Genomic DNA, 13,433 nt, shown 5'->3' on the forward strand with positions numbered 1-13,433 from the left:
TGAGGTCACCTAATACAGAAGACTCCAAGGGCGATGGCTTCACCAAATAAGCGACCAGGTCATGGTAAGCAAGCATGCAATCTGAAACAATACAGAAATATAGTGAATGGATTTAGTGTCAGCATGAATGTTCACTGATGTAAACCAAACTCACACCGGAGTATTTGATCGGAGGATGGTGCTAATGGGATGCTCATAGGCTATGGTAGACACTGCAATCATGTAATAAAGGCCACCAGGAAAGCATTTGTGAATTCAGGTGGACCTGGGAGCTATGATCGGGCAACGGGATGTGGGGTTTCACTATAACGCACAAAATAACTATAGTCCACACGATCTGGCGTTCCACTTTCACTCTTGTTTTCTCATTTGTTAGTTTCAACGTTCATCGGAAATAAGACCCGAGGGTTAATAGGGATGAGGTAGGCCAGTCAGTTCATCCGACAGTTCACCATCACAGCTGAAGTCAAGCGTGTTGTTACATTTGCACAACCGTGTATCAGACAAATAGGCTCCTCCTATTTACAGCAGAATGTGAGTCGCTGGATTTTGACATATGCATTTAAGATCATTAACATGGAGATCTCGATTGGCTAGCGTAAGGCGCACAGGCATTCAATGCACAGACAGGAGATTTTTTTTTACACCGATCAGGGTTTGCTGTAGGAATAGGCGGAACAAAATACACTAATACCATTAATAACGCTTTATCACCACACCAACAAGAAAGGAGCACTCACAGTCCAGAGTTCTCTCCGCGTTTCCGCCAAGAGAGAAGTGCAATCTTGAGGCAAACAAGTTACATGGCTTTCAAGATGGTGCATTTTTGCGTCAGTGAGTTACACGAGTAAGCACAATACGCCTAAGTATCGTAGATCTTATAAGTGGGTGCATTAAACCCTGAGTCTGCACGACTCTCCGCCCACAATGCTGTCTTAACACAGGAACTATATCAATTGAAATTACGCGCCACTCTAGATCACGTGCAAACCCCTGGCTTCCAAAGCTCCAGGAGCTCAGTGGCTCCTTGCAGCTTATGGCCAGTCTAATGGCCACATCGTCTCTCAGAATGGAGGTGATCTCCGCGCTTTTCTGCATCTCTTTGGTGGGAGTTCTTTACAGAGGTGTGTTTGTTTATCTTACCGCTCCATGCTTATCGAAAAAAAGCTAATGTTAAAATAATTTGTCATATTTTGTGCACATTTCTTTCTTCCGTTTTTCTTATTGTGTTATTAATGTGGTTAATTTTCTTGTTTTTTTTAATTTCTAAGTCATTATATTTGTTCTTTGTCTAAAGTATGCAAACTGTTATGTCAGCATTTTTGTTTATTTTCTGATAGCCGCTGAAGTAACTTCGATCAAAGTGGATCAATTCCCTAAATACATGGAGGTTGTCAGCGGTACAAATGTTTCCATGTTCTGCAAATTTCCCATATTTCAAGATGCCCCCGATGTTTATTGGCGGAGATGGGGCGAGGAGACGTTTCTGGAGCTAGACAGCAGAAAGCAATTTAATGTAAAAAAGGGACGTGGGTCATTTCATCTCCTGAATGCGAGTGTCGCCGACTCCGGAGTGTATTACTGTAAAGTAAAACATCGTCAAAAGTCTATTGGAGATGGAAGTGGCTCCCACCTAAGTGTGTACGGTAAGAGTCATTGTGCCGGGGAGTGGGAGATTCTCAGCAGTGTGCGATATATGTAAAACTCGATAGTGGGCATAATTTGAACTTTTATCACTTGTCGAAAACCAGGTCATAGCAAATTCGTTATACACTTCTCCCGATTTTCTTTTCCATTGACCCCGGTGTACAACGCCCGCCGATTCGCTAGCGCCCGGTTTGCGCTACTGCCCAGATCAATTTCACTCCTTCATTGTCCGCATGACATTTCAAAGTGCTTTGCATCCAATGAGTTCTTTTGGAAGTGCAGTTACAATTATTAAGGAGGCAAGATACTAAAATTGTATAAATGTTTAAATCTTGGCTTGAAATTAATAACTGGGATTAGATGGGCAAATTCCTTCTCACCAAAATAGCGGAGCAAGGAGCGACAATGGGAACAATTTTAACACCTCCGAGGTCAGGTATTTTATACTTCATTAAAGGCCAGCTCCGGCCGCCCTAACAAGGTGCCTTCATCACAAACTCAACAGAACAATGTCTTGCTACAATCGTGGTTATTGCACACACCAGGGAACATTTTGGCCCACTACCTAAAATTGCCAATCTAATATTTTCTGTACAGAATTCTCCAAAATCTGGAATTCTCTCTTCGAAAAGGTGGTGGATGATGGGATAATTGGAGCTTCCAAGATTGAGATGGGTAGATTTTTGTTAGCTGGTGTTAACAAGGGATATGAAGTTAAGTGGACAAATGGATTTGAGGTACAGATTAGCCATAATCAAATTGAATGGCGGAGCAGATTCGAGGGGCTAAATGGCCTCCTCCTGTTCCTATATCCGCAGTTTAGGCTGTGCACTTGCTTTCATTGAGAACTTTTTTGAGACTGCCAAACTCATTTCACAAAGGAGTCTTATAATCCATTGAAAGGGAAGTGTTGGTCTTACCCTCAATGCTGGATTCCACCCCAAGTCCTAGACCTTGCACGAGAGTGTAGAAACCCAATGCTTCTGTCTGAACATCTGTCTTACGCCAATTGGACTTTCTTTCATACACTCACAGCCTGTAAATTACGGGCAGATTATCGCAGAAATTGCTTTAAACGCCTGGGCTCCCGTATTTGCAATTCATGATTTCCATTTCCATTCTACCAATCCCAGACTGAAGTTACGGCAGCAGATTAAGTGAACAGTTTCGTCCTCCTCCTCCACGGAAATTCTACCGCATTACATATTATGCCTAAACAGACCAGTAATAAACAATGGAGGAATTCTGAGCTTTGGTTGGGCAATCATCACGGTGCTGCTGGGAATAAAGGCTAAAATAAATTTCCAAGTTAATAATACCCCTGATTTAAATATTTGCCATTATTACAAATCGGAAAAGTAAACATTTAAAGAAAAGATGTTAAGCAGATTGTAATAAACTGACAAAACAATGCAAATCTAATTAGGGAATCTACTTCCAACTAAACAGTGACTGTAGCTCTAGCGGACAAAGGTTCACCTCAGTAAGAGAAGATTGTAGGACTGATATAAGCAGAATCTTCTTCAGGCAAAATGTGTTCAACAGACCGAATAGACTTGGGGAAGGACAAAAACCCTGGAATTATATAAGACATGCACTCTGAGTTAGGATTTCCTATTCGGATTCCCTCATCTGTATGGATCTTGTGATCTACACAGAGATACACCATTACCAATATAACCCTTTCATGACGTGAAAAATATTCCAGCCCTCGGTTCGCGCTCTGGGGAAAGTACATTTAGTGAAAGCTGCACGATCTGAAATCTCCACCACAGAGACTGAAATGCTGAGTTAGCAACTGTAATGCATGAATATTAACCTATAGGTATACCAGCAGCCTGTCTGCAATCTGTGTAGACAGCAGAGATATTTCGAGATATTAGTAAGAATTCTTCTTCTCAATATTCACCGTTTATGTAAAATATGTTTGCAATATATGAAATATCTAAAAAGCGACCAATTTTTAAATAAACACAAACATGTTTAATACTCCAAAGATTATCAATCAATAACAAGAAGCGATTCCACTGTTCGTGCAGACTGGGTTGCGGTCTCTCCGATATAGTCGGAGAGGAACCTCACTCGGAGTCACTGCTGCCAACCACAATCCCGCGCCAGGATCTGATACTCCAGTTAGAACAGTGACGCGTGCCACCCTGCATGTTAGCAGCCCTGGGAGATTCAATCTATTTGCGTACGGTCTCCAATACATTCGCTCATTTTGCTGTGTGCCGTAAAACAATTTATAAAATAAATGGAAACTCGAAGTTTAAAAAAACGACAGCCCGGATAACTCCTGTGACAGTAGGACTGTAACAGCATAACCAGAGTAGGCAAATGAGAATGTGTTCCTTTAAATTTAAAAAAGCTTTTTTCTGTTAAAGTTCCCCCAACTCCCCTGAAAATCGCTCCTGTTGAAGGGATTTCAGCGACTTCTCTAAAACTCGAGTGTAAAACGACTGCCTTTTACCCGGAGCATTTAGAAATCTCCTGGCGAAGAGATGGTGTCGAAAATCTGACCGGAATAGCAACTGTGAAAAACAGGAACGCGGAGGGGCTGTTTGAGGTTTCCAGCTCGTTAGAAGAAGCACAGCCTGCCCAGAGCGGAGTTGTTTATACATGTCTGGTATCTCATGTCTCTCTTCTGGTGCCCGCCAATGTCAGCTACACCGTTAATCAAGGTAAGATTGGAAACCTTTACAGCGGGGAGCGGGGATCTGCTCCAACCTGTATTTACTTATTAGACATGTAGCTGGGCAGCTGTTCAACCCCGAGGAGACAGGGTAAATGTGAAATGTATTTACTCTCAGTGTCACATCAATGGGAGCGAAACAAAAATATTCCAGATGGTTTGTACGTGAAGGAGAGAGAATATCTCGCTGAAGAGACCCGCAACAGGAGGTTGATGTGCGAACTGCTCAAAAGTTGAAATATCATTCCTCGTCAAATTCTTGCCAAATAAAATAAAGTTACGCCGAAATTGATCCATTCTACCAGATTTACGTTTACATCCTGTGTATTTAAATGGAATATATGGAACTGTTATTGAGTAGATTCAGCCTATACTCTCTGGAGTTTAGAAGAATCAGAGGTGATCTCATTGAAAGATACAGGATTCTGAGGGGGATTGACAAGATAGATGCTGAGAGGTTGTTTCCCCTGGCAGGAGAGTCTAGAATTAGGGGGCATAGTCCCAGGATAAGGGGTCGGCTATTTAGGACTGAGATGATGAGGAATTTCTTCATCCTGAGGGTTGTGAACCTTTGGAATTCTCTACCCCAGAGGGCTGTGGCTGAGTCGTTCAGTATATTCAAGGCTGAGGTAGATAGATTTTTAGACTCTAAGGGAATCAAGGGATTTGGGGATAGGGCGGGATGGTGGAGTTGAGGTCGAAGATCAGCCGTGATGTTCTTGAATGGCGGAGCAGGCTCGTGGGTTCGTATGGTTTACTCCTGCTCCTAATTCTTATGTTCTTATTATGTTCATCTGTTCTCTGCGCACCGTTCCTTCAGCTGTCTAAACCCTAAACTTTGGAATTCCCGCCCTAAACCTCACTTCTATATATCTCTCCTTCTTTAAGACGTTCCTTAGACCCTACTTCTACCTGTCCTAATCGTGGCTTGGTGTCAAATGTTGTTTGATACCACTCCTCTGAAGTGCCTTACGACGTTTTACTACGTTAAAGGCGCTATATAAATGCAAGTCGTTCTTGTTACCTATCAAAAGTTTCAGTAGGTATCCTCTGGTAAGGCTGGTGAGGGGTGGCAGCACAGGAGAACGGGCGACTTTGCCAATTTTTGCAACCGGTGCACATCAGTCTGGTGTAACAAGGCTAGGTAAAACATGAAACTTTCTTTACTCTTAATTAACAACAGTCATGTGCAGAGAGAAGCTTCCTGGGCCTTTATGTAATGGGATTTGTTTTCTCCATAAATTGCGTCACTGACTTGCTGTTGATGTTGTTTGGTACACGTTAAAATCCTTGTAGAACTACTGCCCATAGAAATAAAGGGGTCGAGCCACTCTGACAGTCAGTGGACGCCATAATCTCAAGAGACACCTTTGGAACTCGCCCTCCCATGCCGAACCCATGATTCCCTGTGTGTATATCTCTTTATGTTCTACAGTTTCTTATTTGAACTATCTGTTGTTCCTGTAGGTACTGCTGACAAATTTACACTGATATTTGGATGTGCAGGGTGCGCATTGGCAATTTTACTGTTGATAATAATTTTGACGAGACTCAGATTGAAGGCATCAGACGGTAAGAACATTTCTTATTTCGCCGAATGCTTGTATTTTCTGCGATCCAGTCGTATTGTTACAAAACCGAAAGGGTAGGTGAATAGGGATTGATTGTAGAGGAATAAAGTGCCCTTAACTACCCGCATCTTTAAAGAATGAAGTTACTACCACAAGAGCGTTATGTGGTTGGCACTAGTTGAATATGACAATGTAAACCGGATCTTGAAATGTAAATATGTTACCTTCCCATTCGAGCTATTCACTCAACTTATACACTTCCATTTTGCAACACCCGGAATCCTTAATGTTCTGCAATGTCTTAGTATCAGTGCGGGTCCAGATCTTGAAGCGTAAACACTTTGAGGTAGATGCTGATTTTTTGTGATAGTGTAAAACGGATGACAGCTAATTGGCAGACTGTTTTACATCTCTCCCGATTTCTATTTTCCTGTGTGTGTGTCACTAGGAGAGATGTAAAATGGGCTGCCGTCTCACTATCACCCATTTTACACGATCGCACAAAGTCAAAGTTACTCCATTGGGTGCAGCTTCACTACGGGGTCTGAGAAGGTCATGAAGAGTATACTACACTAAACACCTTCAAGCAGATCTGTCCCTTCAGATCTCCTTACTTTATAAAGTAAATGTGACCAACATCAAATCGTGTTGATTTTGCTGGCACACAGATTAAATTATTCAAGGTGGATTTTTTTCCTTTCCTTTAGGCATTAAGAGAAATTCTGTGGAAGCGGGTCAGAGTGAAGAGCCGGTAGGATGACAATGTTCTTTATGTTCCAAAAAAGAGGGGGCAGGGGGTGAATAGCAACCCAATATATACATTCAGCCGAGAAGATACTACTTATATTTCATAGAATCATAAACTCTTACAGCAAAGAAGAAAGCCATCGTCCCTGTTTCGGCTCTTTGAAAGAGTTACCCAAATAGTCCCATCCCCCGGCTCTTCATCCATAGTCCTGCAATTGTTTTCGTCCCAATTCCCAATTTGTAAGTTCCTACTGAATCTGCTTCCACCAACCTTCCAGGCAGTGCGCTCGAGATCATAACAGCTGGCTGCATAAAAAATTCTCCTCATCTTCCCTCTGGTTCTTTTGCCAATTATCTTAAATCTGTGCCCTTTGGATACCAACCCACCCATCAGTGGAAACAGGTTCTCCTTATTTACTTTATCTAAAACCCCTCCGAATTTTGAACACCTCCATTAAATCTCCCCTTAACCTTCTCTGCTCTAAAGAGAACAATCCCAGCTGTAAGATCCTGCAAAAGGCTGGGCTGGCCGAAGAATAGGAATGTGGCCGACGCCCCAGCATGAGTGAAAACCTTCAAGAGAGTAGGGAGCGAGAGAGCTAATTGGGGAAGAAAGGGGAAAATGAGTAATGTGTAGTCTTCATATGATACTTATTAGCTGTGCTCCAAATCATCCTGATTTTAAATGTACATAAATAATTTGTGCGTTATGTGTTTCATATTTAGAACAATACTCCACACCTTATGGGTGAAATATTGGATAAACTCATTGAGTGGGATAGAATGGAATTGCGCCCTAATCTATCGGTTACTGTGTGCATATTTAGTCTTTCAGACTCAGTTCCAATTGATGGTAGCTGGCAGCTGTATCAGACTCTCCGCTATCAGTATTTCATGTCTTATTCTTACAGGTTAGACAAGGAACAAGTGAAGAGATTGCCGCCTATGCTACCCTAAACTTGAGAGACGCCAGAGGACCTACCAAACGAAGACAGGAGAAAGAGCACATCGTCTATTCCCAGGTGCATAGGATTACATCGGATATACGGCACAGAAACAGGTCATTCGGCCCAACCAATCCATGCCGGCGTTTATGCTCCACAGAGCCTCCTCCCGTCTTCCCTCATCTAAACCTATCAGCATAACTCTCTATGCCCTTTTCTCTCATATGCTTGTCTAGCTGCCCCTTAAATGCATCTATACTATTCGCTTCAACAACTCCCTGTGGTAGCGAGTTCCACATTCTCACCACTCTTTGGGTAAAGACGTTTCTTCTGAATTCCCTGTTGGATTTCTTGGTGACTATCTTATATTGATGGCCTCTAGTTATGCTCTTCCCCACATGTGGAAACACTCTCTCTGTATCCACTCTATCAAAACTTTTCATAATTTTAAAGACCTCTATTAGGTCATCCCTCAGCCTTCTTTTTTCAAGAGTAAAGAGACCCAGCCTGATCATCCTTTCCTGATATGTATGCCCTCGCATTTCTGGTATCATCCTTGTAAAACGCCTCTGCACCCTCTCCAGCCTGCAGGTAGAGCGGAGGGATTGGCGCCAATAATATCCAAACCATTTCCATACAAAATCAACACACTGTGATAAAAGAGGCAATGTTAACAATCTGTACAGAAACGTGGGGGTAATTTTGACTTCGTGCGACAGTGTAAAATGGTGATAGCGAAACGGCATCTCTCCCACTGTCTTCTATGGGCATACAATCGGGAGAGATGTAAAACGGGCTGTGGACCAGTTTCACACTATCGCACAGTCAACATTATCCGCGTTTCTTTTTCGCTTCTGGCTGTGACAATGGTTGCTCTGAACGACAAATTGCAAAATAAGAAACTCACCTGATCAGACTGGCAAATATTTCTGTTACAGACGAAGCAAGGAACCGGAGACAGACTGACCTACGCCTCTCTGGTAATCAACACCACGAAAAACGCGAAACCCAAGCAGAAAGAGGAGAGCACGGTGTATGCCCAGGTACAGCTCAGGTCATTCATTGAAACACGATCAATGTTCTGCGGTACGGCACTGAGCCGTAGGAAATAGAAAGATCCCAGGTTTAATCTACCAAGTGTGCTGTGTCGGCTGATCTCAGCCAAGGTTCATCATAATTGACCTCCGTGCCCCAGGGATCGGCAGGGGGGCGGCTGAAAAGTGCAGATGCGTGGGCAGGTTCAACCTTGGAGCCTCCGCCATGGGATCAGCAGGTCACACAGGCTGTCGAGGCTCAGACACCTTAAAACGGTACATTGCGATATGAGATATACTTAACAGACGGGTATGGCATTGCTTTGTCTGCTATTGTAATTGAAGTATTAACTTGCTCATTTAAATGGGTTACAACATCAGACGAACTAATTTTATATGAACGTTAAACCCGAATACTCACAAGATTTTTTTCGGGCCCAAGAATGAACACTGAGGCGGGTGGGGGCAGCAGATGCTCCTGGAATTGAAGCCCAACAGGAATCATTGTTTGCAGAGCAAGAAGAAACCGGAGAGAAAATAAAATCAGTAAAAATCTGAATAAATCGGTTCCAATCTGAAGTTAGTAATTGATGAGAGAAAATTTCCCCACAGCCTTTTTAAAGCTCGTTTGCTTCAGGCAATGAGTGGGCAATGGACTAACGGCTGATACTAAATGTCACTTTCACAGACTAATCAAAGAGGCGGAGACAACAAGCTGACTTACGCCGCTCTGCAGCTTGCTGATTCCAAGAAAACATCAAAATCGAAACACCAAGACAAGCGGGCTGTGTACGCAGAAGTAAACGTGAGAAACAAGAAGCTGAACATCGGAATACAGTCCGAAGATGTGCAGGCCCGGGGCATTCGCTTATACACCATAAAATGTGTGTCTATCACTGTTTTCATTTATTGCAGCCAGACGAAGGAGTGACACCTGGAACATCACACATTTTGTGTGTGGGGTGGGGGGGGTGAGGGGTTTTGGATGGGGAGGCAGGTGAAGTGGTAATTTTCACCTTCAGTGTTGAGGCGGTAAACTGGCAGAATTCGTCGCCGGCCCATTAAACAACCAGCCCTCTATCGCGCGCTGTCCTTGGTGTGGGCAGAGTCCGCAACGCCAGTTTTACGTGGGCTGCAAGCTGAAAATCTACCTCGGCCCATGTGTTCTGGATTTCAAGTGTACACAATGTACTGTGCGCGATATTATCAACCGGTTGTCATCGAAATTTTGCAATGTCAGCTTGCGATTGCTCTTAAAATTTTGCTTGCATGGTTGAGATCACAGGGATTCATAAGGAGTCCCTAGCAGTCTAATAAAGTGCTAATCGATTCAACGTTTTTTAAAATGAATATTTATTTACATTAACAAATTATAACATTTGTCTTTTAAAATGGTTTAGGCGACAGCAATTATTTGCTGCGAATTCTTCCTGTAGTGTGGCCTTTCGGTCACAGGCTCGAGGGAGGAGGTAGGCCAATGTACCCATACCATAGCAACGAAATGTTTCCTAAATGGTTCTAGGATCCTATCTAGAAGTAGCCGAGTTTCAATACAACGACAGACGAGCCTAACCCCCAATCCCCCCCCCCCGCCCCCCGCTACACCCGCCCCACAGGTACACAAATTAAGTCCTAGGCAAAGGGGCAACATCACTAAAATATCAGAGGCTGGTCCAACCATACAATTTTAAACAAAATTAAAAGCAAAATAGTATCAAAATCAAAATGGAAAAATAAATATGGTCCTTACCGGGCTTACCCCCCCCCCCCCAACCTTCACATGAAGCGAACCTAGTTGGAGAGTACAGACAGCAACTATTGAAATATAGAAGCAAGTTATTTCTTCCCGCGCCAAGAGAAGCACAACTCAGTTGGATCCAACCGGGAGAAAGAGACAACGCAGCTAACATGGACTCTGGCTGTGGTCCGGGGTTCTGTAGTTTTCAGTGTGGGGTCGCAAAAGGCGCCAGGTAGCCGAGCCCAATTCGCTTTCGTTGTAAGTTGGTTAGTGAAGGAGCTCTATAGCAGAACAGGGCGCAACTCGAAGGTGCAGCCATGGTTCCAACATTGTAAATCAGTTTCGGGTACACAAATAGGCCAGAAAGACAAAAGATATGTGCACAAGTGCAGGGCATTCTGGAGGGGGAGGGTGAACAGCCAGTTGCCATGGGGCATATAGGTACCAATGATATAGGTAAAAAGCGGCATGAGATCTTAAAAGCTGAATATAGGGAGTTAGGAGGTAAATTTAAAAAATAGGACCTCAAAGGTAGTAATTTCAGGATTGCTACCAGTGCCACGTGCTAGTCAGAGTAGAAATAGAAGGATATTTCAGATGAATACGTGGCTAGAGGAATGTTGCAAGGGGGAGGGATTCAAATTCCTGGGACATTAGAACCGATTCTGGGGGAGGTGGGACCAGTACAAACTAGACGGCTTGCACTTGGGTGAAACCGGGAACGATGTCCTAGGGGGAGTGTTTGCTAGTGCTGTTGGGGAGGGTTTAAACTAAAATGGCAGGGGTTGCAAAACTGTGCAAGGAGACAGAGGAAAGCGAAGCAAGGATAGAAACAAAAGACAGGAAGGATAGAAGCAAAAGTGCAAGGCAGAGAAATCAAGGGTGTAAATCAAACAGGGCTACAGTAAAGAAAAATTCTAAAAGGACTCAGTGTGTTAAAAAAGCATGCCTGAAGGCTTAGTGTCTTAATGTGAGGAGTATCCGTAATAAGGTGGATGAATTAGCTGCACAGTGAGATGTAAACGGATATGATATAATTGGGATTATTGAGACATGGCTCCAGGGTGACCAAGGCTGGGAATTCAACATCCAGGAGTATTCAATATTCAGGAAGGACAGGCAAAAAGGAAAAGGAGGTGGGGTAGCATTGCTGGTTAAAGAGGAGATTGACACAATAGTAAGGAAGGATATGAGCTCTGACGATGTGGAATCTGTATGGGTAGAGCTGAGAAATACCAAGGAGCAGAAAAAGTTAGTGGCTGTTGTATACAGTCCCCCAAACAGTAATGCTGAGTTTGGTGATGGCATTAAACGGAAAATTAGAGACGCGTGCAATAAGGGCACAGGAGTTCTCATGGGTGACTAAATCTACATATAGATTGGGCTTACCAAATTAGTAACAATACTGTGGAGGAGGATATCCTAGAGTGTATACGGAATGGTTATCTGGACCAATATGTTGAGGAACCAACTGGAGATTGGGCCATCTTAGACTGGGTATTATATAATGAGAAAGGATTAATTAGCAATCTTGTTGTGCGAGGCCCCTTGGGGAGGAGCGATCTTAAAATGATTGAATTCTTCATTAAGATGCAGAGTGAAGTAGTTGACTCAGAGATTAGGGTCCTGAATTTAAATAAAGGAAAATATAATGGCACGAGTTGTCTAGGATGGATTGGGGAACGTTACATAAAGGGCTGACAGTGGATTGGCAATGGCAAACATTTAAAGATCGCATGGATGAACTACAGAATTTCTTCATCCCTGTTTGGCATAAAAATAAAACAAAAAAGGTAACTCAACCATAGCTCACAAGGGAAATTAGGGATAGTATAAGATCCATATAAAGTGGCCAGAAAAAGCAGCAAACCTGAGGATTGGGAACAGTTTCGGATTCAGCAAAGGAGGACAAAGGGATTAATTAAGAGGGGGGAAATAGAATAAGCTTCCAGGGAACATAAAAACTGACTGTAAAAGCTTCTGTAGATAGATGAAGAGAAAAAGATTGGTGAAGTCAAGCATAGGTCCCTTGCAGTCAGAAGCAGGGGAACTCATAATGGGGAACAAAGAAATGGGTGACAAATTAAATACATACTTTGGATCTGTCTTCAAAAAGGAGGACACAAATAACCTCCCAGAGATGTTGGGGAACAGAGGGTCTAATGAGAGGGAGGAATTGAATCAAATCAGTAATTGTAGGGAAATGGTGTTAGGGAAATTGACGGGATTGAAGGCCAATAAATCTCCAGGGCCTGATAATTTACATCCTAGGTTACTTAAGGAAATGGCCCTAGAAATATTCGAAGCATTGCTGGTCATCTTCCAAAATTCTATAGAATCTAGAACAGTTCCCATGGATTGGAGGGTAGCTAATGTAACCCACTATTTAAAAAAGGTGGTAGAGAGAAAATGGGGAATTATAGACCGGCAAGCCTGACATCGGTAGTGGGGAAAATGCTAGAGTCCATTATAAAAGATGTAATAGCAGAGCACTTGGAAAACAGTGGCAGGATCGGACAAAGTCAACATGGATTTACAAAAGGTAAATCATGCTTGACTAATGCACTGGAATTTTTTGAGGATGTAACTGGTAGAATAGATAAGGGAGAACCAGTGGATGAGATGCATTTCGACTTTTAGAAGGCTTTCGATAAGGTCCTGCATAAGGTAATGGCTTGGATAGACAACTGGTTGGCAGACAGGCTGCAAAGAGTTGGAATAAATGTTTTTTTTCCCGAGTGGCAGGCAGTGATTGGGGGGTACCACAGGGATCGGTGCTGGGACCCAGCTATTCACAATATATATTAATGATCTAGATGAGGGAACTAGATATAATATCTCCAAGTTTGCAGATGACACAAAGCTAGGGGGACGTCTGTGCTGTGAGGAGGATGCAGAGAAACTCCAGTATGATTTGGACAGGTTGGGTGATTGGGCAGATGCATGGCTGATGCAGTATAATGTGGATAAATGTGAGGTTATCCACTTTGGTGTCAAAAACAGGAAGACAGATTATTATCTGAATGGCAATAGATTTGGAAAAGGGGAAGTGCAACGAGA

The 13,433-nt window shown here is 43.0% G+C and overlaps 1 protein-coding gene across 1 annotated transcript in view; it reads left to right on the forward strand.

The window, feature by feature from the left end:
* The window catches only part of LOC147116260 (uncharacterized), a 50,732-nt gene extending 41,164 nt beyond the window's left edge, over positions 1–9,568 (forward strand). The window contains exons 2-8 of the mRNA XM_085992033.1: positions 1,298–1,646; positions 4,032–4,328; positions 5,807–5,911; positions 6,618–6,661; positions 7,569–7,679; positions 8,540–8,644; positions 9,324–9,568. Of these exons, the coding sequence (XP_085848159.1) occupies positions 1,298–1,646; positions 4,032–4,328; positions 5,807–5,911; positions 6,618–6,661; positions 7,569–7,679; positions 8,540–8,644; positions 9,324–9,566 (1,254 nt within the window). The 3' untranslated portion in view covers positions 9,567–9,568. The remainder of the gene's footprint in view (positions 1–1,297; positions 1,647–4,031; positions 4,329–5,806; positions 5,912–6,617; positions 6,662–7,568; positions 7,680–8,539; positions 8,645–9,323) is intronic.
* Positions 9,569–13,433: the final 3,865 nt, after the last annotated feature.

The sequence above is a fragment of the Somniosus microcephalus genome, chromosome 6 (assembly GCF_052327205.1).
Source record: "Somniosus microcephalus isolate GS21.2 chromosome 6, FLI_Smic_1.0, whole genome shotgun sequence".
In the NCBI taxonomy this organism is placed as follows: domain Eukaryota; kingdom Metazoa; phylum Chordata; class Chondrichthyes; order Squaliformes; family Somniosidae; genus Somniosus; species Somniosus microcephalus.